Source organism: Neocloeon triangulifer, unplaced genomic scaffold, assembly GCF_031216515.1.
Source record: "Neocloeon triangulifer isolate White Clay Creek 2 clone unplaced genomic scaffold, ASM3121651v1 ptg000012l, whole genome shotgun sequence".
Classification (NCBI taxonomy): Eukaryota; Metazoa; Arthropoda; class Insecta; order Ephemeroptera; family Baetidae; genus Neocloeon; species Neocloeon triangulifer.
In genome coordinates, this window is record NW_026775554.1 from 411,420 (window position 1) to 430,825 (window position 19,406).

General features: G+C 39.9%; 3 protein-coding genes and 1 long non-coding RNA gene across 20 annotated transcripts in view; 2 read left to right on the forward strand and 2 right to left on the reverse strand.

Moving 5' to 3' along the window:
- Positions 1 to 7,206, reverse strand: part of LOC132198034 (uncharacterized) — a 29,582-nt gene extending 22,376 nt beyond the window's left edge. For 16 of the 17 annotated variants that reach the window (XR_009441945.1, XR_009441942.1, XR_009441939.1 and 13 more), the window contains exons 1-3: positions 7,094 to 7,206; positions 6,455 to 6,577; positions 6,130 to 6,232 (exon numbers count right to left, since the gene is read on the reverse strand). This is a non-coding gene — a long non-coding RNA (uncharacterized LOC132198034). Of the gene's footprint in view, positions 1 to 1,985; positions 2,071 to 6,129; positions 6,233 to 6,454; positions 6,578 to 7,093 lie in introns of those variants that run through there. The other variant, XR_009441937.1, reaches the window with a different exon arrangement.
- Positions 7,207 to 7,404: 198 nt separating this feature from the next.
- Positions 7,405 to 9,417, forward strand: LOC132196963 (muscle M-line assembly protein unc-89-like). Its single transcript, XM_059619942.1, has 4 exons — positions 7,405 to 8,116; positions 8,172 to 8,335; positions 8,392 to 9,033; positions 9,097 to 9,417. The coding sequence occupies exons 1-4, from the start codon at positions 7,579 to 7,581 to the stop codon at positions 9,154 to 9,156; spliced, it is 1,404 nt and encodes a 467-aa protein (XP_059475925.1). The 5' UTR covers positions 7,405 to 7,578; the 3' UTR covers positions 9,157 to 9,417.
- Positions 9,418 to 10,194: 777 nt separating this feature from the next.
- Positions 10,195 to 16,296, reverse strand: LOC132197542 (intraflagellar transport protein 74 homolog). Its single transcript, XM_059620887.1, has 10 exons — positions 16,073 to 16,296; positions 14,949 to 15,054; positions 14,707 to 14,895; positions 14,076 to 14,272; positions 13,842 to 14,018; positions 13,183 to 13,410; positions 11,891 to 12,090; positions 11,522 to 11,645; positions 10,559 to 10,783; positions 10,195 to 10,502 (listed from the first exon to the last, which is right to left on the reverse strand). Exons 1-10 carry the CDS (start codon positions 16,283 to 16,285, stop codon positions 10,296 to 10,298), a joined length of 1,866 nt encoding a protein of 621 aa, XP_059476870.1. The 5' UTR covers positions 16,286 to 16,296; the 3' UTR covers positions 10,195 to 10,295.
- A 131-nt stretch (positions 16,297 to 16,427) lies between these two features.
- Positions 16,428 to 18,868, forward strand: LOC132196869 (ADP-ribosylation factor GTPase-activating protein 1). Its single transcript, XM_059619802.1, has 9 exons — positions 16,428 to 16,520; positions 16,613 to 16,780; positions 16,836 to 16,949; positions 17,011 to 17,228; positions 17,281 to 17,395; positions 17,451 to 17,573; positions 17,663 to 17,722; positions 18,288 to 18,436; positions 18,504 to 18,868. Exons 1-9 carry the CDS (start codon positions 16,461 to 16,463, stop codon positions 18,622 to 18,624), a joined length of 1,128 nt encoding a protein of 375 aa, XP_059475785.1. The 5' UTR covers positions 16,428 to 16,460; the 3' UTR covers positions 18,625 to 18,868.
- Positions 18,869 to 19,406: the final 538 nt, after the last annotated feature.

Sequence of the window (19,406 nt, forward strand, 5' to 3'; positions counted from 1 at the left end):
TTTAGTATTGTTAAAATATAAAAGAAAACCGACTTTACCAGACGCAGGGAAAAGACTTGCTAATTTTCAAACAGCACAAAACATCGCACTTCGCCACAGGCCAAGGTCGAGTCATGAAATTTACCAACTGCAAATTCATTAAGAGGGTAGAAAAGCGCGAGACACGAAATTCTTAGCAAACTTTTCGGGAAAATTGCTGAATTTTAAATTCTTAAACCTAAATTTCTCGGTCTTTTTTCGCATTTTTTAGCTTTCAAGGTCATTTACATAGAAAAATACGGCGGAAAGTGATGATTTTAAATTTAGTATTGTTAAAATTTAAAAGAAAACCGACTTTACCAGACGCAGGGAAAAGACTTGCTAATTTTCAAACAGCACAAAACATCGCACTTCGCCACAGGCCAAGGTCGAGTCATGAAATTTACCAACTGCAAATTCATTAAGAGGGAAGAAAAGCGCGAGACACGAAATTCTTAACAAACTTTTCGGGAAAATTACTGAATTTTAAATTCTTAAACCTAAATTTCTTGGTCTTTTTTCGCATTTTTTAGCTTTCATGGTCATTTACATAGAAAAATACGGCGGAAAGTGATGATTTTAAATTTAGTATTGTTAAAATTTAAAAGAAAACCGACTTTACCAGACGCAGGGAAAAGACTTGCTAATTTTCAAACAGCACAAAACATCGCACTTCGCCACAGGCCAAGGTCGAGTCATGAAATTTACCAACTGCAAATTCATTAAGAGGGTAGAAAAGCGCGAGACATGAAATTCTTAACAAACTTTTCGGGAAAATTACTTAATTTTAAATTCTTAAACCTAAATTTCTCGGTCTTTTTTCGCATTTTTTAGCTTTCAAGGTCATTTACATAGAAAAATACGGCGGAAAGTGATGATTTTAAATTTAGTATTGTTAAAATTTAAAAGAAAACCGACTTTACCAGACGCAGGGAAAAGACTTGCTAATTTTCAAACAGCACAAAACATCGCACTTCGCCACAGGCCAAGGTCGAGTCGTGAAATTTACCAACTGCAAATCCTTTAAGAGGGAAGAAAAGCGCGAGACACGAAATTCTTAACAAACTTTTCGGGAAAATTACTTAATTTTAAATTCTTAAACCTAAATTTCTCGGTCTTTTTTCGCATATTTTAGCTTTTATGGTCATTGACATAGAAAAATACGGGGGAAAGTGATGATTTTAAATTAAGTTTTGTTAAAATTTAAAAGAAAACCGACTTTACCAGACGCAGGGAAAAGACTTGCTAATTTTCAAACAGCACAAAACATCGCACTTCGCCACAGGCCAAGGTCGAGTCGTGAAATTTACCAACTGCAAATCCTTTAAGAGGGAAGAAAAGCGCGAGACACGAAATTCTTAACCAACTTTTCGGGAGAATAACTGAATTTTAAATTCTTAAACCTTAATTTCTTAGTCTTTTTTCTCTTTTTCAGCCTTCTTTGTCATCACTAAATATGTTAGACTTATAGAGATGAAGATGTTGAACGTATTTAATTTTAATTATTTAAGGTTCTCATTCATTCTTTTATTTAATTTATGATATATTTCTTCTCATTGCTTTCAAAATAAATCTTGATGTTCTTAATTGCAAATGATTTACCAGGCAACAAGAGCTTCAGTCCGCTTTTGAGTTTATTTTTTAAATTCTGTTGTCAAATTTTTTGTTGCAGCGTTTAGTTCTTGAGCATTGAAAAATTTTTAATTTGAGTTCAAATTTTATGTTCACCACTTTAACTGAAATTTCTTAAAACGCTTTAAATTAAGTTTTATCCAGTGATTCTTTCATCCTCAACCGCGGAGCGATGCATCGGCCTTTTGTCTGAAGAGCCGACGATGTAAGTTTTAATAGCTTGATTTCACAAGCTTGCGTCACGCTTGGCCTCTCCACTTGGAGATAGCCGGAGAATTAAAATTAACTAAATAAAACGTCCAAGGAAAACTGCCCTGGCCCCAAAACATACTGACCCTTTGGCTGAGAGGAGGATGGACAGCTCGGACGGGCAAGAGATAAGGACGGACACGAGGAGGACTCTGGATTGAGCGTGTTCGCAGGCTCGCGGGTTGTTCGTCTCTGAGGGTGAGAGAGCAGGTGAGCAGGTGCTCACAGTTTTGTCAGGATCGTCGCTGCTCCTGATTGGCCGAGACGCTCGGCTGAGCTTGGGGCGAGCGACGATCTGATTGGTCGCTTCTCTGCTTCGATGTGGCAACCTCGGCAGGAGCCGCTTGTGCGGCGCTCTGGAATGCGAAACAAGAGGCAGAAACTTGCTTAGCAACAGGGAAAAGTGAACTTTGTTCTCTCCTTTTGTGGCTTTTGCCAACGCGCTCCCCAACTCATTTCACCATCAAGTTCAATAATCCGCGTGAAACAGAATAAATTCGATGAAATTTGCCTGTTTTCGTTTTTTCTGACTCAAAATTTTGGCCTTAATTCTCTCATTATCAACGGGAAATGGCTTTAAGGCATTGTTAATTAATTATTTGATGAATAAAATCATTATGAATGCCATCAGAGACTTTAGAGAGCACCAAAAGTCAAACTTAAGTGTTCATTTATTGTCTTGCATTTCATTTTTTTGGATCATTTCAATGGCAAGATTGGCAAGTAATCGTTTTAGAATATTTTGAAATCTAAATTTATAAATTGGGTGATTATTCGCAGTATTTGCAATTAATAACCAACAAAACCTAAAAAAATATCCAGCGAGACTCTTAAAGTTGAACAGAACTTTTATGTATACATTTTAAAATAAAAATAAATATTTTATGATGGTACGAGCGTTGCTTTCAATACAAAAATCCTCAATTCACTATCTGCTTAGACGCGAAGTTTTAATGTAAAAATTTGCTTCTCTCTGCTCAGCAGACTCAGCACAAGCTCTTTGTGGGCGCGCTGGAATGCGAGGCAAGCAGCAAACCCTGGCTAGCAACAGGGAAAAGTGAACTTTGTTCTCTCCTTTTGTGCCTTTTGCCAACGCGCTTCTAGACTTATTTTAACATCAAGTCCAATAATCCAAGTGTAGCAAATAAATTGGATCAAATTATGCCTATTTTCCGGCTCACTCAAAAATAATTTGAAATGAATTTCAGGCCTTTTTAATTAAAAATCTCTTGAATAAAATAAATAGAAATACCCGAAGAGACTGTAGAGAGCACCAACAATGCTAAGATAGTGTTGATTTCATGTCTTGCGTTTTGGTAAAATTCAATGGCAATAGCTTTTTTGAAAAACTAAGTTATCTTAAATGTTAAATTGGGTGATTATTTGCAATTAATTACCCACAAAACTTTCTTTTTGCAAAAAACCCGGCGGAAAAGAAGTTTTGCGGAGTCAGTCGATTCATAAATAATCAGCTTCCATATTGTTGTGAGGAAGGAATAATCTCATGTCAAGACTGTCGAGAGTCAAGTCAGGCCTCCGAGCAAATTTAAATTCGGCTGAAGTTCATCTTGTTCTCATCTTTTTGCTGCCCTACTCTTTGTTACAAGTGTTTTGAATCTATCCTTCCAGATTAAGCCTACTTTACAAAAGGTTTATTTTTTATGCGCCCTGGGAAAGAGCCCAGACCCCCTATCAGGGTCTTCCTAGGCTCAAAGGTTGTCAATATATACCCAAAAAAAATATCTCCGGCGAGACTCTAAACGCTGAGAACTTTTATCCATTTTATTAGATAAATAAACATTTAATGATGGCAAGCTGCTTTCGATACAAAAACGGGCACAAGCCGCTTATGCAGCGCTCTGGATTGCGAAGCAAGCAGCAAAATCTGGCTAGCAACAGAGGGAAAAGTGAACTTTGTTCCCTCCTTTTGATACTTTTGCCCATCTTATTTCTATCTTTTTCCGACTTATTTCACCATCACCAAGTTCAATAATTCGTCTTTAGCGGAATAAAATCGTTGAATTTTAGCCTTTTCTCAGCTCAAAATTAAGAAAAACAACTTTAGAGAGCACCAAAATGCTGTTAATTTCATGTCACGCTTCATTTTAATCTTTGGTACAATTCAGTAGCAATCGCTTTTTTGAAAAAGTACATATTTTATATGTCAAAATTTGGTGATTGTTCGCAGTAATTGGAATTTATTATACACACAAAAACCTTCATTTTGCAAAAAGGCTGGCAGAGAAGACGCGTTTTACGGAGTCGGTGGATTCAAAAAAGATCAGCATGGCGTGAATGCTCAAAAAACGTTGTTGTGAGGAATGAATATTCTCATGTCGAGAGCGGAGCAGACTATTGTTGTGTACTAGTAAAATTCTTAATCTGATTCAAGCAACAATGACTTTTGTCAGAGAAATTCACCAACAATGTACCAAAGCAAACCTCAACAATGCAAACACAAAGATTTCAAGTATTTTTTTGCTTACAAACCAGACGTTGGATAAAAAAGTATAAAATGATGAAAAAAAAAATACTTATTTTAATTTCCATTTCATACTTTCAAAGTTTTGGTTTTCTCATCCATGAGCTAAATGCTTTGGTAGCAAAATTATACAGTTGAGGATTTCATAGATTGGCAATGGTAACATCAATTAATGCGGAGATATAATTTAATTTTCAAAAAAAAAATTCCAAAATTTTTTAAAGTAGATCGCATTTCAATTAGGATTTTAAAATCCTCTTTTTTTTTAATTTAACTGTTTGAATTTAAATATAGAATTTCATAACAATTTTGAAGTAAAGTTAATATTCTAGATACATATTTTCTTAAATAAAAGATCACTTAAGATGAGAATTGCACAATATTCAAGTGGTTTCGATTATTAAATCTTTTCACCAAAATCGGTGATAGTGGCGGACTTTTCAATCTGAGATATGATTTTATGAAGTTTAGTGAAGAATCAAGCATATTATACAGATTTTTTAATGAAACCAGACGTTGGTGGATGCAAATTAAATCAAATTTCTTTGGCACTGCTTTCCGATTATGCTATGCTTTCCATATTATTATTAACTATAATTCAGTCCGTAAATATTCACGAAAGTGTCAAAAGTTCTACATCAAGACCGCTAGCTAATTTTCCTGCGGGGGCTCCTTGTGATGTAAAGAAGAATAGCCGAAGAAAATTGAGCTTGAGTGCTCAACGAGCAAAGAAGAACGAGGTGAAAATTGGTGCAAATTCAGCTTTTAGTCTCATATCTATATTATAAACAGTCTAGGAATCAAAAGCCCGGAAAAATTCATACCGCAATCTGAAATTTTCACCATTTGAGACTCATTTCCGGCTTATCTTTCGGAAGAGCTCCTCTGAGGGAGGCAGGAAAATTACTTGATGTGCTCACAATAGACTTTAACAAGACGAAGAGCTGCGAAAATAAAATGCAAATCGGGACTTGACTTTCATGATCTTATCGAGTGACAAATTCTTGAAAGAAAAGCAGCGCTTTAATAGTAAAGTTTTTTTCCCCAGAAATAAAGATTAAAACCTATTATTTCCATTTCCAAAAACCAAAATAAATTTTTATTATAATGAAAGGTGACATAACAATTAAATATTTGAATAATGATGAAAATAAATAAGCAATCTGGACATTTAAATTCTTTCTTTCCTGAAAGGCCATATTTCATTTAGATTATTTTGGCCTTTTGCAAACCTAGCAATTTTACTCCTTTGCGAACTTCTTTGCCTCCATCCACGCCATTTTCAGCTCCAATGCCCACGCCGGAGAAATTTTGAATCGAGTCCCGTAATTTATGCCGAATTGTGAGAGAGAGCCATGAGGCTAATTTCCGAGTTTCAATTCGCGCCGGCGACAGATTAGGTTTTCCATTTTACACCCTTTTTTACTTTCAAGTCTGCAGCGGATGGACTAATTAAGCAATAATCTTTTACATTTCGTACGGATTAGGCAGGGTCGGATTTTATGTCTCTGCTCGTTGTCGTTAGCCAATTGCAGGAGTAATATCAGCTTTTAAGACCATTCATTGGAATTCTCAGGACAATTATCAAGAGAACTGCAAATTTTAAAATTGAAAAGAATCAGCGGAATTGAAACGCAGTAAATTAATGGGTGAATTTCCTCTAAATGAGAGAGTTTCTTTGGCAAAGGAACTAATAAAATGGTCACATTGTTACTTTGACAATTGAATAGAACCTAAAATGTACTCACCAAAATCGACCAAGTTGTCCAACCTTGAAGTCAGCAACCATCTCACCTCCAAGGTGGGAGCTCTGCCGGTTCCAAGGGCCAGCCTCAGGCAACTGAGGAAATCCTGAAAGAAAAGTAAAGTCATGAGTGTGAACGCAGCAGGGACATGACATGGCGAGGAACTGCCCAAGCGTGCCTTGCCAGCCGAGTTTGAGGAAAGGACGCCTCTTCAGGGTCAGTGCCTCGGACGAAGGAGCACATTTTGCTCAGTCCGAGGGCAACTGGCCCAGAGATGTTCGATCCAGAAAGCTTCGAGAGGCAACAATGGTGCAGCCTCACGACTCACCTTTCTCAGTCCTTCGTCCAGCATTCTCGGACGGAAACCAGAGAAAAGGCTCGGACGCCAACCTCTCAAGCAAGAAAAGACAAGTCCGTGAAAATCTTCTTATTAAGCTGAGCAAGAGAAAGTCTGAAAGTAAAATAAGTGAAACATTTTTTAAGTTTAAAAAGGCAAGAAGGTAAAATTAAATTCATAGAATAAGGAAGTGAATGTAAAGGAAATTTAAAATTAATTGCGTTTTGTGATACACGAGCCAGAGCCAAAGCAAAATTTAAAATTCTCCATTAACAGAGAGAGAGAGAGGGAGTTCAGATTCAGATAAAAATGTCTCTGAAAAGAGTTTGATTTTAGAAAGGAAAACTAGAGAAAGATTTGAGAATTAATTGTCTCTGCAAATTGTGTGTTCTCTAATTTTAATTTGGGAAAATGAATGATTTTAATCAGATCTAAGCACGAAGAACTTAATATTTTGCAAGCACAAGGTATGAGAGAATTTAAAACTAGCGAGATTTGTTTATTGAAGTTTTTTTTTAGTGATACGAATGCTTGCAAATCGTCAAACCTCAATTGAAAGCTTGTGCTTCAAAATGCTAGTCAAGTGTCAGAATTTTACAATAATTAAAGGTGGGAATAGTTCAAGCTCACCTCCAACAATCGTCGGCACTGTCGGCAAGCGAAATCACGCCGAAAATCGAAAATCAAGGTCGAATTCATCGCCGAGTGCAGTTTCGTTTTGTTTTCGTTTCGCAACCTTCCTCCTCCCACCACCGCACCGATGTTTGCTTTTGCTGCCGCCAGGGGTCCTTTGAATTTGGCGCCGCTGTGAGCGCCAATCGGAAGAAGCCACAAGCTTGCAGCCGCGCTCCGATTGGCCGGTTCAGGCCCCCCTTGCATTTCATTGGCTTACGAATATCACGTGCAATCGTTCAAGGAGCTCCATGCAGTCGCAGAGCAGAAAGAGTTTGAACAGGTTGAAACACGACCGAAACGGAGTGAGAAAAAGACAAAACGCACCCTACTTGCGCGAAATTTCCAGATTCCAGAATCGCTCCAAAATCGCATTAACCGCGTCTTTCTTATCTCGAATCAGTCGAATCACTTGCTAAGTTTCTGCACTTTTGAGAGCGGAAATGGCGATCGTCGGCAAGGCGGTGAGCATTTGGGCCGAGAGCAGCGGCGACGAGGAGGAGGACGACGGCGAGGTGGTGCGGCAGACGACGCCCGCCGGCAACCCGTTCCTGAACGGGCGTCCGGGCTTCGCGCCCTTCCAGCTGTACGGCCGCCGCAAGCGTGGCCGTCCGAGCGGCCGCGAGTGTCTGGTGCCGGTGGCCGAGCAGACGCCGGCCAAGCAGGGGCCCAACAAGGCCCCGCGGCCGCCGGGGGTCGAGGTGCGCCGCTTCCTCGACGAGCTGCGCAACTTCACCGTGCCCGCCGCCGCGGACACGAAGCCTCGCAAGGGCCGCCGACTGCGCTTCGACTGTCCCAAGGGCAGGGACTTTGACCCGCCCAGAGAACAACACCAGGACGACGACGACCCCTTCCGTCCGAGTCTGTTCGACTTTGTCCGCATGGACCGCGAGTGGAAAGACCCTGCCACCATCTTCGACAAGCACGACCCGCCCAAGTCCGCGAGGGGCAGGCCCAGGACTCGTCCTGCCAAACTTCCAGGTTCGAATAATTACGAAAAAAAAGTTTTTTTTTTCAATATAATTAAATTTAACAGGCAAGGGACGCGGAAGGCCCCGCAAAGTAGTGCAGACTGAGGAGGCTCCGAAGGAAAAACGGCCGAAAGGGCGGCCAAGAATGTCTCCGAGGGAAGAGCAGCCCTTTGACCCTGCCATGATCTTCAGCTTCGAGGACGGAGAAGCCAACGAGGAAGATATCGAGGTTTTTTTACACAATTAGCTTCTCGATCCTTATATAATTTTGAATAAAATGTGCAGAAAATGATCTCGAAGGGCATGCTGGTGATCAATGCCAATGCCAGGAAGTTCTTGGAAGGGTTGAAGGCGCCAGGGCGTCCTCAAATCCACCCTGTCAAGCCAAAGGTGGCCGGAAGGAAGCTGGGCCGACCCAGAATCCACCCTTTCAAGATGAAGGTGCCGGGCAGGATGAGAGGTCGGCCTAGGGTGCACCCTCCGAAGGAGAAGGTTCCTGGCAGGGTCAGGGGCAGACCCAGGGTCCATCCTCCGAGGGAAAAGGTGCCTGGAAGGGCCAGGGGCAGACCCAGAATCCATCCTGCCAAAGAAAAGGTGGAGGGGAGGCCGCGCGGAAGGCCCAGGGTGCACCCTTCAAAGGTCAAGGTCCCTGGAAGACCGAGGGGAAGACCTAGGGTGCGCCCTGTCAAGGAAAAGGTGGCTGGCAGGAAGAGGGGCAGACCTGCCAAGACGAAGGTCGTCGTGGCCACTCAGGTTGAACCCATTGAGAAAGGTGGTCAGGTGGACAACCTGCCGAAAGTTGAGAAGGTTGCCAAGAAGAGAGGTCGCAAAAGGAAGGGTCAACAACCTGAGACTCTTTGCAGTGACCTTCTTGCCTTAAAAAAGTGCAAACCTTACTTCGAAGGGGAGAACAAACTGCTAGTGAAGGTAAAGAATTTAGGTTTGGTTAATTTAATGCGACTTTTTTTAATAATTTGTTTGTTTAATCAGATTAAAGGTGCTGGCAAGAAGAGGGGCAGGAAGTCAAAGGTCACCGCCGAGTCAACATAAGAAACCAGAAATTAGAAGTGGAAATAGCAGAAAAATATCCTCATCTTCAAGTTTATAACTTTTTAAATCTCATATTCTGCAGAATTGGATCCTCCGTCGATCTTTAAATTTGGACTAGCACAAGGAATTGAAACATAATTTTTACAGCAACTCTCTACATAACCTTTTGACATTTTATTTGTTTTAAAAATGTAGATTTCTGTGGAGCAATGAGGAAATTTGGAACTATTTTATCTGCGGACATTTTCAATAAAAACTTTTGTAAAAAAGTGCACTTTTAATTTGCAGAAATCGAGCTTTCGATCGAGACTGGTTCATTTTGCATCTGCTTGTCTTGTGGAGTTTTGGAAATTTGGAACGACTAAAAGCTGCAAAGGATATCATTTGGGAAAACATGAGTCCAGATTAATGTCGTCAGGATTTTCATAATAAGAAAAATAGTTGAATCTAAAATCTAATCAAAGGTATAAAAGTGGCTGTACCTGAGAAGAGGGGCGGACGAATGATAAATTTTTTCTTCGCCTTCAGCGTATCTTTTTAGTTCTCTACCATCTTTTCTACATGAATTTGAGTCGAGCAAAATTTAAACTTGCTGCCAGTATAGGCCGATTTAGGTCACTTTTGTGGAGACATCACCAGTGGAAATATGAATTTTGCCTATTTATTGAACACTTGGATTTAAATGAGCTCAAAAATGAATGCAAGCCGTGAAACTGCTAACGAAAGTGGCAGTAAAATTTGCTAATTTAACAGGAAATCAATTACATATTAAAATTTTTTACCAAATACCATGTCAATCCTTCCAAAAGAAATAATGGAAATTCTTCAAATAATTTAACTAAGATTTGAATTTAGGTTACCATATTGATTGCAGATCAAAAGGCTTGTAAAATGTTACTAACAGTAATTTTTTTTATCAAAATTGACTTGATTTATTGAAACTAATCTTTTTAACAAATAATTTGTGATTTGTTTTTCTAACGTTAAAATAAAATAAGCATTCAATTAAGTTAGATTTGCGAAAAAAATGGAATCTATTCATATTTTTTTATTATAAAAATGGCACTGCAGAAAACGTCGAATTCTTTTTTTTAATTACAACCATAAAATTTTATTTTGATTTAATTTACAAATTCCGTTCAATTGGATCTCATTTGGGCATTTTTGAGTATCTGATTGTGTCTGGCGATGAGGTCGGTGGCCTTTTGCACGAGGGGTTGGAAGTTGTTTTGCAGGTGGTGGGCCGCGACGTACTCGGCGAGCGCGTGGTTGTTTTGCGCCGCCTGGGCCCACTTGTGCTGCACGTGGCTCAGCTGCGTCCACACGTCGTTCTCGGCCAACGCCTTCTGCGAATCCAATCGAAATTATTTAATTCGAATTAAAGGAAAAAGCGAGACCGCACCTGCAGGGCGTTCAAGTGGGCGTGCGCGTCCCTCAGGTGTTGCTGCCGCTGGCGCAGGTCGCGCTCGACCTGCGACCTTCGCGCCTCCACCTTCCGCCGCCGCTCCTCCTCGCCGGCCCGCAGCCCGGCCACGTCCGAAAACTTCTCCTTCTCCGCCTCCATGTCAAGCAATTTCGTCCGGATCGTCTCCGTTTCCTTCGCCACCTTTTCCTCCAGCTCCAGAACCTGCGAATTAAAATAAAGATTAATTTATAAATTGACGATTTAATTCAACTCAAGTGCAAAAATATACCTTTTTTTTAAATTAATGACTTAAAATCGCTATTTTACGGAAATACTAATAAAATTTACAACTTAATTTTACCTAATGCGATGCCATTTTGATTAAAATTAATAAGACTGAAATAATAATGAAAAATTTATCTTTTGAAGGTTAATTTCTTTTGTTAACGTAACGAATTTAACAGTTTCTTTTAAATTTCAGATCTTTTTCAGAAACGTTTTTGCAATGTTATAAATATTATTATTTGCTGATTTTTTTAAATAAATTTGGCATAAATCATAAACTTTATTGTAAACATGAAGCACATACTTTTAATTCTGATGATTGGGATATTTTTGGCTTCATTGAGAATATTATATTAAAAATTCGTCAAAATTTGATATCTTTTTTTAATTTGAATAATTGATTTAATAATAGATAATTGAACCGCTAGATTGCATTTATAATATTTATTTTGGCTTTTGTGCGCAAAATTTTCATTTCAATTAAGAGCCCGAAATGTTCTTGGAAGCATTTTTTTTTATCATTTTTGTATTAAAAAAAGAGCAGAAATAATTGAAATAATTGAACAGGAAAATAAAACTATTTTTAAGCATTATCAAAATTACATACACAAAAAAAACCACCCATTTTTCACCCTTTTGAATAAAAAATTAAGAAAAAATTTGCAAATTACTGACCCTGGTCATTTGGGCCTTGAGATGCGCCTCCTGCTGGCCGAGACCCTGCGTTGTGAACTTGGCCTTCTCCACCTCACCCTCCTTCATCCCCAACTGCTCCTTCAACTCTCCGTACGCCTCAACACTATAAAATTTAATTCTATTGAATTTCCAATTATGCCTTTTATATAAATTTTGAAATCACTTTGAAGATTAATAAAAATTCTTTAGAACAAAAGTTTTTGAAATCGAATAGTGTGAGAGAAATTTGAACTTTTTTCAGAAAACTAATTGAAAAAAAAAACTTTAATTATATTTGGTCTAATTTCTTGTTGATCCTGGCGTTAAAATCACCGCCGGACGAATTATATAAAAAAGAAGTTGTCAGACCTGGGCAGGTTGTGGGCCTTGACGAGGAGGGCCGCGTACTTGGCGAGGGCGGCGCCGACCTCGTGCTCCAGCTCGGAGCGTCGCGCCTCCTCCTGCTGCTTGGCCACCTCGAAGCCGGCCAGGAAGTCCTCGATGGCCGCCTCCTTCCGCTTCATCTCCGAGTACTGCGACGTCCGCTCGCTGCTGTTTTGCTCCAGCGCCTGCAACCGCAAAAAAAAATTTCATCAAAATAAAATTATAAAGCAAAGTAGTCCATTATTTTCAAAAATTATTTGTTACTTAAATTCTTAAATTGAATGGTAACACTCGAGGTGGATTTCATGAAAAATTGAAACCGGGCGAACCTCGTTGCAAAGAAAAAATGAAAAAATAAAGGACAACTGACCCCAAAGGCGACCTGCGGTCTGCTGGTACTTTAAAACCTAGGATTTCTTGTGTCCGACTAAAACTAAGTGGGAGGAATTAATAAAAAGTAAAAATAAAATGGGAGAATTTAATTTTAATAAACAAAAATTGCAGAAATTAATTAAGCAAAAGAGTCAGTCAACACCTCGCTCGGGTATAAAACCCCGCAGCAGCCACCGTTCAGCATCAGTCTCTCGGACTTCTCCGAAAGGAGAGGACCGGCACTCAGGTTAGCTGATGAGGCCTGGATTGGCCGAAACAGCTGTCCTAACCAGTAGTGCGGCAGAATACTGTGATTTTGCCAGAAAAGTCTTTGGGTTCATTGCCCTGGAAATTTCTGCCAAAATCACAGTATGAAGCTGTTGACTGACTCTTTTGCTTAATTAATTTCTGCAATTTTTGTTTATTAAAATTAAATTCTCCCATTTTATTTTTACTTTTTATTAATTCCTCCCACTTAATTTTAGTCGGACACAAGAAATCCTAGGTTTTAAAGTACCAGCAGACCGCAGGTCGCCTTTGGGGTCAGTTGTCCTTTATTTTTTCATTTTTTCTTTGCAACGAGGTTCGCCCGGTTTCAATTTTTCACTTAAATTCTTATTTGTAGATTTGTTTTCCGTGAAATTTAAATAATAATTTACTCAGAAATTTGTAAATACCACGAATAAAATTTATAAAAAATAATTTATGTCAAATATTTTGCCTTTGAAACAATATAAACGACTAAAAGAAATCCAACCAAGGATTCAAAACAAACCAAAGTAATTTCAGGGTTAATTTTTGATAGATTTTACGTTTGCTTTTTTCTAAGAAATTTTCTAATGAAAACTTTTGACACGCATTCGAAGCCAAGTTTGTGCAAAAACAAATTTTAAAAAAAAGTGTACTTGTGATGCGTGGGTGATGCTTTCGTTCAACGAGGCCACGGTTTGCTTTTCGCGCTCGGTCTGCGCGTCCAGGGCGGCCAGCTCGGCGTTGTGGGCCTTGACGGCGGCCAGCAACGCGTCCCGCTGCTGTCCCGGCGACTGCCGCTTCCGTTCCTCCTCGGACAGCGCGTCCCGCCGCACCGAAAGCTCCAGCAGACGACGTCGCAGTCGCAGCGATTCTTGGTGAATCTGTCAAAAGATTAAATCAATTATAGCCAAATTAAACTCTTATTCTCTATTTTTAGTTGAAAAGTTCCCACTTTATTAAAATTATCTACAATTGCATAGAAGGTAATAAAAATTTTGATAATATTTTAATTTAATTTAAAATTTGATGACGGCTGTGATTTTAAATTTTCATTTCCATTTTTACTACCTTTTCTCCATTTTATCTATTAACTTAATTAAAAAGATCGCGCATTTCTTTTACCTTTACGATAGAATTTCATCCTTTTACTAAAACCAAAAAACGTTCAAATTCATAAATAATAAAAAATATACAAAATCTCCAAATGACACAAATATCTAACATTAAGAACAATTTTGGGGCAATTTTGGAGCAAAATTAATTTTCTCTCTAGAAATAAATACTTTTCTTCAAACATTTCAACTTTTCATACCTCGGAGTGGTTGATTTTGTCCTCGAGCTCTTTGGTCTCGACGGACATGGCGTCCAACTGGGCCTGCATTTCGTCCGCCTTTGCGTCCAGCCGAATCGTGTTTTGCTGGAGTTGGGTGAACCTTTGCCGTCCCTCCGCGTCCAGCTGGGACACCAGTTTCTCCGTGATTTGCTGCTCCTGAAGTTGACATAAATTTAAAACATTCTCAAATCTCTGAATTTGATGAATTTTGACCTGTTTGAGTTTGTCCTTGAGGTCGTTGGACTCGTCCTCCAAGGTTTGCTTTTTGGCGAACAGGGCGTCGACCTGGTGCGCGATTTTGTCGCTCTCGCGCGCCACCTCGGCGATTTCCATGTTCACGTCGGACGCTTCGGCGCCCGTGTTCAGTCGGTCCACCAGCAAGTTGTAGTCCGACAGCTGCTCCTGCAATCCTGCACATTCAATTTGCTTTTTATTGATTTATTCCAGACAAATAATTCGTTAAAACAACTAAAAAAGGTGACGAAAATAAGGTGATGAAAAAATTAATTTTTTCTAAATATCATTAGAAAATTACTGAATTTCTAAATTAAAGATTTTTTAGAAAATACTTTTCTTTCTTTAAATTGGCTTAATGAATAAAAATGTCATCAAAAACCTAGTAAAAAATCAGTAAGTAGGAATTTATTTTTATTGCAAAAACTCTCTGATAAAAATGAAATAAATTCTTTTATTCTTTCACCAGATTTTGTTCATTTCAAAATTTTCAAATTTAAGTTTAATTTGAATTTTCAGAGATAACTCTTAATTTTGTTTCTTTTTCCACATGGGAACAATACATAAAAAAAAATAATAATTAGATTGATTAGGATCAAATTTGGCGCACCGGTCAACTCTTCGGCCAGTTCTCGGACTCGTTTTTCAAACACGAGCGACGCCGCTTTCTCCGCCTTGACCTCGTCGCTCTGCGTCTTCAGCTTGGCGATCTCGGCGCTCAACTCGCCCATGGCCGCCCTGACCATGCCCATGTAGTACGACCTGTCCTGCACCTGCCGCTGCGACGCCCCGCCGACCCCTGAAATCGATCCTTTCGAAATTCGAATGAAAATTGAGTCAATCCGAATTAACCTGTTCCGACGGGTTTCAAGCCGGTGCCCTTGATGGCCGTCGTGGACGGCGGCCGCACCATGCCGGTGATCGGCCGGTCAGGGACAGCGGACGACATACTCGACATCTGCATTACAAAGATGAAAATATCGGAAAATATACAATTTTTAAATTCCTCCTAAATTTTAAGATAAAATTTTTGGGTCGCTTACCGCGAAATAAGATTTTTCAAGAAAGAAAAAATAAAAAAAAAAATTCAATTATCTCAAATATCTTTGTTTCTAATAAATTTTAATTATGTAATAAAATGAATAAATATATAAAACAATATAAATAAAAAATTAATAAAATCATTAAAAATTACTAACTATAAATTAAAAATATTAAAATATATTTATAATAAAATTTTAATGAATAAAATAAGGAACAGCAATTTTATTTTCTCAAATATAATTAAAAAAGATTGCAAAATGGTTTCTAAAGTTCATAGGTCACCGAGGTCAATGACCTTAAGTGATCTTACATGCATGAAAGCTAAATGTTTCGATGCAAAAAGTCAAGAGAAACACTTTTTTCATTACACATTTTGTCGTAGCTGTAACAGAAACTGAGTTATCGCTGCTTAAAAATTAATTTCCATTGCGGAATAGCGATTTTTCACTATTAATAAATATTCAGTTAAAAATATAAATTAAACGGTACAAGCTGCAATTCTGAAAACGAACTAATTTATTCTAAACACTTTGGGCTACATTTTTTCTAATAATGTAAAAAAATCTGAGGGGCGAAAAAGACGTTTAAAAGTGAAATTTGCAAATTTATGACCTTGACCTTTGACCTACACAAAAGTGGACAACAGAAAAGTTGTTGGGCGGAAAAAGTTTCGTCTGGTGGAGAAAAGAACAATAATTTATTTTCATTAGGAGCAAAGATATTCAATATCTTCTTTTTTTGTAGAAATTCGTTCTCCCGGAGAAGCTGAAAATTTAGACCAACTTCAACAAAAAGTAATTAAAAATTTCAAATTTTTAACTTTCTTTTCATCAACAGTCACCAGATCGACCCCAATTATTCTGGCCGTGCTTTTAACAATTGAAATTTAATAATAAATAATAAGGGTGGCCCAGAATTGTAATGAAACGAACCGTGTCTGCATTGTCCTTGGCGCCTCTCCTAGAAATGGGCCTGGAGGAGACGAGGGGTGCGTCGTCGACGGCGGCCGAGCCCCTCCTCATGTCCGGGACGCTGGGTCGGTCCTCGGCGAGGCCTCTGGTCAGCGTGCGGTCGTCGCGCGTCCACCGAGTGCGCGGCCGTTCGTCCACGCGCGACACCGGCCTGCTCAAATTGCGCTGGGCCATGCAAATTTATTCACCGCGATTTGAATTTTTATCTCTGAAAATAAGGTGTTTGGGCGACGGTTGCCATGGCGACGGCATTCCTCGCGACTTTGCCGCCTTTTCCGTTTGAAAACGGCGCCGCGCCGCGGCAGCTTCTGAAAGTTCTCACAGGACCAGCTGGTGGGCCGTGGTTGACATGGCAAGTCCTCGCTCTCGGCGGGTCCTTCAGGAGCTGAAGAACAGGGACGCCAACTCGGTGAGTCCCTTTCGAGGAACAAAATCCAGAAAAATCCCCTTTGGAGGGAGGAAGGGTGAAAAAATGGCCAATTTTGGCGCGTGCTTTTTCAGAAATGCTTCGAGTGCGGCACGTACAACCCGCAGTGGGTGTCCGTGACCTACGGAATCTGGATCTGCCTCGAGTGCTCAGGGAAGCACCGTGGCCTCGGCGTCCACCTCTCCTTCGTCCGCTCCATCAGCATGGACAAGTGGAAGGACACCGAGCTCGAGAAGATGAAGGTCCGAAATCATTTTTCCTTATTTCTCAAGTTAATTTATTAATTTTTGGATTCAGGTCGGAGGGAACCTGAAGGCCCGCGAGTTCTTCGACTCGCAGGACACGTGGGACGACACCCTGAGCATTCAGCAAAAGTACAACACCAGGGCGGCGGCGCTCTACAGAGATAAGGTGATCTGGGTCAACCTTTTTTTTTAATTTGTAATTTTATCTCAACCTGAGATATTTGCAGATCGCGACCCTGGCGCAGGGTCTGCCCTGGGACGAGTCGGTGTCGGCGGCGCGGCTGCCCAAGTCGGAGTCGCAGCGCTCGGACTCGAGCGGCTACAACAGCTGCGAATACTCAGGGTACCAGGGCGGCGACGCCCCGGCCCTTCAGTCGCAGGAGTTCCGAGACCAGAAGGACGCTTTTTTCAACCGCAAGCAGGAGGAAAACTCGTCGCGGCCAGAGTAACAATCAAAATTAGCCCCACTTTTAAATTCCTGACTCTGATTTTCGCAGCCACCTGCCGCCGAGTCAGGGCGGGAAATACTCAGGGTTCGGATACACGATGGAGGCGCCGCCCAGGAGCTCCTCGCAGGAGTTCTTCGGCACCGCCATGGGCTCATTAGCTTCGGTTAATTTAAATTTGAATTTTTTTTAATTTTTTTATAAATCAATTTCTGCTTCAGGGTTGGTCCGTGTTTTCCTCTTCGGCTTCGAAGGTGGCGAGCAAGGCGACGGAGAACGCTTATAAAATCGGATCGGTGGCTACGCAGAAGGTGTCTGAAATTGGTGCTACTGTCGGAGAAAAGGTGAATTTCCTTTTTTGTTATATTTCAGAGTTGCACTTAAGTTTGCTTGCTTTTATTATTTTGAGCGTTTTGTTTATTTTCGAATGTAGGTCAAGGAAGGTAAACTGCTCGAGGATGTTGGCTCGCAAGTCACCAGCTTGGCTTCCAAGGTTGGCCTCATTTTTCTTTTCCATCTTGCAACAAAGTTGTTTAAAACCAGAAATGAAGAAGATATGGGTGGGTCTGAATATCAGAGGATTCTCGAGAAATGATTCTGGAATTCTCAGGAAATGATTCTCGCGCAAGGATTCTCCAGGAACGTTTCTGCCTTTAAATTCAAATAAAGAATCGTTCTTTGAGAATCCTTGCATGAGAATCTTTTCTCGAGAATCGTTTCTCTAATATTCGGACCCACCATTTGATTTTTTTTTTCAAATTGTTATTTTATTATATATTATTATAAACTTTGTTGCCAAAAATTTTGATCAATCTCATTCAATTTGAGTATAATTTAAAGAAATGATCAAAAAGATTCAAATTTAAAAGTAAAGAATAGTTCTCAGGGAAATAGAACATGTTCGCCGACCCGAAAAACTCTTCTCCTTTTTTTCTAAATTCTTTACTTTCTACTTGACTCAAATTAATTGAAATTATCTTTATTTTGAATTACAAATTTTAAAGGAAGCAACAGGACATTTTTTAGTAAAATTTTATTGTGAATTTTGAAATTTGCAGATGGGAGATCTTGGACGGCGCGGGTGGACCGACATAGGGCGCGTCCTTTCGCCCACTTCGGAGCAGCCGCCGGGAGATTTTGATTCTTACCAAAACGCTTCGCCGACCTCGCCACGCAATGAAAAGTCCTCCCTGACCTCTGGAGAAAGGTCAGCTCCTATTTTAATCGTTTTTTTTTCACTTTTAAATTAAAATTACTTTTTTGAATTTTGGCAGCACTCGGAAGTACGAAGAGGAGCAGGGCTGGGAGGACTGGGGCGAGTCTCCGAAAAAGCCGCCGAGCAAGCCAAAGTCCGGCGACGACTGGGGCAACAAATGGGACGACGCCGGCTGGTAAAAAAAAACTGAATCAAGAAAGAAAAAGTGCTGCAGTTTCCGAAGGAAAAGAGAAAATATCTTGAAATTATATCCATATATTTACTTGTTAAACTGACTGGTTTTGATGAGAAGTGCTGCTGGTTGATCCATTCCTCTCTCTACGTGGTCCAAGTGACTGTTCATTTGTATTTAATTTTGTGTTTTTCTGTGTCCGAATATACATTAAAAAGAAGGTTATTAAACGCCTGAGCAAAGAGAGCGCACATATTGGCTTCTTTCATTGACACCATTAGAATGATCCCGAGCTTTTGCTAATCAGCCGGATTTGCACAAAGATTTGTGGCAACTTTGTGTTAATTGCGCGAGGCCGAAGCTCAGCCAAGACGCTAATTGACTTTGGGATTTCATTCCTCCGAGTGAGGCGCACTTCAAATGAAGGAAAAATTGGTCCTCATCACATGAGTTTGTGATTCATCGTTTGCCGAGAAAGAGGAAAACAAAGCAAAGTTCAACGGTTAAATTATGAATTCCTTTTTTTTTTTGTAAGATTTGATTTAATTTTTTCTCATTGAAAATATTGAGGGCGATCCAAAAGGCTAACTTGGCCCAGGCTAAATTAACCTGGCCTGGGCTAATTTAACCCGCCATTCAATTTTGCTGGTGGGCTAAGTTAGCCCGGGGCCAAGTCAAGTTAGCCTGGGCCAGGTTAGGCTTTTGGATCGCCCTCATTGTTTCCGAAAATCCTCCTATTTAGAAATTTAGTTGTTTGATTGAACTGAACCGATTATATAATTTCAAAGG

Excerpts from the sequence above, each read along its gene's own strand:
- LOC132196869 (XM_059619802.1), top strand. The coding sequence starts at position 16,461 with ATGGCAAGTCCTCGCTCTCGGCGGGTCCTTCAGGAGCTGAAGAACAGG. Across the intron at positions 17,396-17,450 it reads CCATGGGCTCATTAGCTTCG|GGTTGGTCCGTGTTTTCCTC; the intron begins GTTAATTTAAAT and ends TTTCTGCTTCAG. Across the intron at positions 17,723-18,287 it reads TCACCAGCTTGGCTTCCAAG|ATGGGAGATCTTGGACGGCG; the intron begins GTTGGCCTCATT and ends TGAAATTTGCAG.
- LOC132197542 (XM_059620887.1), bottom strand. The coding sequence starts at position 16,285 with ATGGCCCAGCGCAATTTGAGCAGGCCGGTGTCGCGCGTGGACGAACGG. Across the intron at positions 15,055-16,072 it reads CCAAGGACAATGCAGACACG|ATGTCGAGTATGTCGTCCGC; the intron begins GTTCGTTTCATT and ends TTTGTAATGCAG. Across the intron at positions 14,896-14,948 it reads CTTGAAACCCGTCGGAACAG|GGGTCGGCGGGGCGTCGCAG; the intron begins GTTAATTCGGAT and ends GATCGATTTCAG.
- LOC132196963 (XM_059619942.1), top strand. The coding sequence starts at position 7,579 with ATGGCGATCGTCGGCAAGGCGGTGAGCATTTGGGCCGAGAGCAGCGGC. Across the intron at positions 8,117-8,171 it reads TCGTCCTGCCAAACTTCCAG|GCAAGGGACGCGGAAGGCCC; the intron begins GTTCGAATAATT and ends TAAATTTAACAG. Across the intron at positions 9,034-9,096 it reads AGAACAAACTGCTAGTGAAG|ATTAAAGGTGCTGGCAAGAA; the intron begins GTAAAGAATTTA and ends TTGTTTAATCAG.